The following is a 1,787-nucleotide window of genomic DNA, read 5'->3' on the forward strand; positions in this document are numbered from 1 at the left end:
CAGAAGCTATAAATTAGCTGAAATATCTGGAAACCATTCAGAAGGAAGATGCAGCTCTGTGAAAAGGATTAGTTAGCTGTTGCCTGGATCAGTGGGCCTGTGGACCTTGAGGAGCCCAAGAACTGCATTCCAGGGCCCTTCCCGGCACCCCTCAGACAGCGTTGTCCGGGGATGCCTGACCTCACTGAACTTTTTGGAAAGAGAAGCTTGCTGTGTATCGGGCATCAGAAGGGCTGCCGATAAGTTGCCACCGCAAATTGCTTTTGTCTGTCATCGTTTGTCTTGTTACTATGCGTAGTTGTGTTCTTCTTAAGTCAATAAATCTTTCTTACTTTTCTACCCCCAACCACACTTTCAATCTAAACCCTCCGCAGGCGGCTGGGACACACCCTCCCTGTGCCACTGTGGGGTCTCACACATGACCTGTAACATGATTCCCCCTCCACCAAGAATGTAAAGAGGCCAAGTGTTGGCTCCTGACACTCACCATCCAGCGGGAAGGAACAGGGCAGCTCAGGGGGGAGCTCCTGGAGGACTCCATACTGGTCTAGAAAAGGGGAAAACCCAGATGAGGATGTTGCGAGTCAGCCTGCACCCTGGAGTCTTCCTCTGCTGGGGCATCATCTGGCTGGACCCCCAAGGTGGGCACACATTGCCCCAGGCACCACTCTCCAGGGAGTTAGACCCTGTAGGCAAAGCCTGGACCACCCAGATAGAGCCTCTGCTCCCAGCCCAGGTCTCAGGGCTATGTCAGAGGGGAACCAGCTTCCTGAGACATGACTTCCCCTAACGCGAGCTCAGAGACTCACCCAGCAGCTGAACAGCCTTGGTCTGGCCATAAATGTCCATGACAGCCCAGAGTGGGCCCTCCACTGGCACGCCTTTGAAGAGTAAGCTGCGGGGCTTGTTGTTGATGCTAAAGAAGACCTGGCCCCTGCGATTCACCCAGAATCGGACAATGGTACCTTGCCCCACACAGGCAGTTGGCAGAAGGGATGCCCATGTCTGCCCCTGCAGCACCAGAGATGGGCAGACAAAGTGGGGCAGGTCCTTAGGGATCATCTGCGAGGGGTTCAGGCTGGTGAAGCCAACCCGGAGTCCCCCGTCCCAGCGGGAATGCGTGTACAGCACCTGTAGCACCACCTTCTCGTCCAGCTGCACAGGCCGGTTGCTGAAGACGATGCCATCACAGAAAGTGCCAGTCCTGCTTGCTGTGCGGCATGCTGCATCCAGCTGTATCTGGAAGCCCTTGGTGGTGGGGTGGAAGTGGAGGGGCTTGTCCAGGCCTATGGGAGATGCCATAAGCAGGAGTGAGACCCTGGCCTTGGCTGGAGGGTATCTGATCCCTTCACACTCTGTGTTGGCCAGGGGACTCTGGCTGCCTGGACTCACCATGGGACAGCAGCTGGACTCCTCCATCAAGGGCAGGAGGGAGAAGGCAGCATTTCCAGCCTCCTGGCTTCTTAACCTGCCAGGAGCAGACCGGAGGGGGGAAGCCCCAGAGGGAGATTCTGCCCTGACTCCCTTCCCGTGAGATAGGAAGCTGGCATGCCTGCAGAGGGCATGGCCTGAGCAGAGCCAACGGCCCCTGGCTTGTCTGACTCCAGCAGAGAGTTTCCTCAGGCTCAGACTGAAAACAAAAGAGCCCAGGAGGGGTGTGAACAGCTATGAGCAGGAGTGCAGCTGCCTGCCCTCCCTTGAAAAACCAACCAGAGGCTGAGGCTCATGGCTGGATGCTGCTGGCTTGGTGCCTCCAGAGACTGGGAAAGCCCTACTCCATCCCCTCC

At 56.9% G+C, this 1,787-nt stretch overlaps 1 protein-coding gene across 2 annotated transcripts in view; it reads right to left on the minus strand.

Moving 5' to 3' along the window:
- NEURL3 (neuralized E3 ubiquitin protein ligase 3) overlaps positions 1–1,787 on the minus strand; it is a 9,359-nt gene that overhangs the window by 1,586 nt on the left and 5,986 nt on the right. Inside the window, exons 2-3 of one of the 2 annotated variants that reach the window (XM_019508294.1) lie at positions 810–1,286; positions 488–547 (exon numbers count right to left, since the gene is read on the minus strand). In XM_019508294.1, coding sequence (XP_019363839.1) covers positions 488–547; positions 810–1,286 — 537 coding nt within the window. Of the gene's footprint in view, positions 1–487; positions 548–809; positions 1,726–1,787 lie in introns of those variants that run through there. The other variant, XM_019508284.1, reaches the window with a different exon arrangement.

This window comes from Gavialis gangeticus, unplaced genomic scaffold (genome assembly GCF_001723915.1).
Source record: "Gavialis gangeticus isolate Ggan-Ray unplaced genomic scaffold, GavGan_comp1, whole genome shotgun sequence".
Taxonomy (NCBI): domain Eukaryota; kingdom Metazoa; phylum Chordata; order Crocodylia; family Gavialidae; genus Gavialis; species Gavialis gangeticus.